This window comes from Orycteropus afer, unplaced genomic scaffold, assembly GCF_000298275.1.
Source record: "Orycteropus afer afer isolate SDZICR_OR568_19922 unplaced genomic scaffold, OryAfe1.0 scaffold01455, whole genome shotgun sequence".
Taxonomy (NCBI): domain Eukaryota; kingdom Metazoa; phylum Chordata; class Mammalia; order Tubulidentata; family Orycteropodidae; genus Orycteropus; species Orycteropus afer.
In genome coordinates, this window is record NW_006923042.1 from 61010 (window position 1) to 62307 (window position 1298).

Consider the following 1298-nt stretch of genomic DNA (forward strand, 5'->3'; position numbering starts at 1 on the left):
CTTTTTGTGCTGTGTACATGATTGCACTCTTAGGGAACTTCACCATTCTGTTTGTGATCCAGAGTGAAAGCAGCCTGCACCAGCCCATGTTCTACTTTCTGGCCATGTTGGCCACCATTGACTTGGGCCTCTCCACAGCTACCATCCCCAAGATGCTTGGTATCTTCTGGTTCAATCTTAGAGAGATAGTCTTTGATGCCTGCCTCACCCAGATGTTTTTCATCCACAATTTCACCGGCATGGAGTCAGCAGTTCTCTTGGCAATGGCTTATGATCGCTATGTGGCCATTTGCAACCCACTCCGATACAGCACCATCCTCATTAACAAGGTTGTTTCTATGATTGGTCTTGGAGTATTAGTGAGGTCATTGATTTACATTATTCCATTTGTATTTCTGATACTGAGACTGCCCTTCTGTGGGAATCATGTCATACCCCACACCTATTATGAACACATGGGTCTTGCTCGTCTGTCTTGTGCTAGTATTAAGGTCAACATTATTTATGGCCTATGTGCCATTTGTAATCTGGTGTTTGACATCATAGCCATTGCTATTTCTTATGTCCAGATACTGTGTGCTGTTTTCTGTCTACCTTCCCATGAAGCCCGGCTCAAGTCCCTCAGCACGTGTGGTTCACATGTTTGTGTCATTCTTGCCTTCTATACACCAGTCCTCTTTTCCTTCATGACACATCGCTTTGGCCGCAATGTCCCCTGCTATATCCACATTCTTCTGGCCAATCTCTATGTTATAGTGCCACTGATGCTCAACCCTGTTATCTATGGAGTCAGAACCAAGCAGATCTATGACTGTGTGAAGAAAATATTAATTCAGAAGTAAGACACGCAAGAGGAGTAGCGCCTAATACATATGAGATTCAATATGCGATTTTATGAAACTTTAGTCAGAGAATCATTTTGCTATAAGAAATAAATTCAACATATGTTTATAATTGCTCCCTTCTGTAAGTGTTCAATGCACCAAATTTCAACCTGTATTTCCAACCATATTTCTAATTTCTTTTGATATTTTCATATGAACTTATTTGAGTAGACATTGATTCTAGATTGGTATTTCGTGAATGTTTTCTCTTCACCCAATATAATGAAGATCATTTTTAAATATCTTTTTTTAGAACTGTAATATGGGAGGAATACGGTGGTGACTATGGACTTTCCTCATATTGTGGAATTTACAGAGTATAAAATTAGTCAGCAATATTAACATAAACACCCATCTTTTTCTTTTACTTTATTACATAATAATTATTTTAATTTTTCTTCCCTTACAAGCAGC

The 1298-nt window shown here is 38.9% G+C and overlaps 1 protein-coding gene across 1 annotated transcript; it reads left to right on the top strand.

Annotated features, from left to right (window-relative positions):
• Positions 1-5: 5 nt before the first annotated feature.
• LOC103213248 (olfactory receptor 52E2) lies at positions 6-842 on the top strand (the record flags this gene model as incomplete). The annotated part of the gene is made up of 1 exon (XM_042783478.1): positions 6-842. A coding segment is annotated over one exon (837 nt), but the record flags the coding sequence as incomplete, so codon positions are not given.
• Between the last annotated feature and the right edge of the window lie 456 nt (positions 843-1298).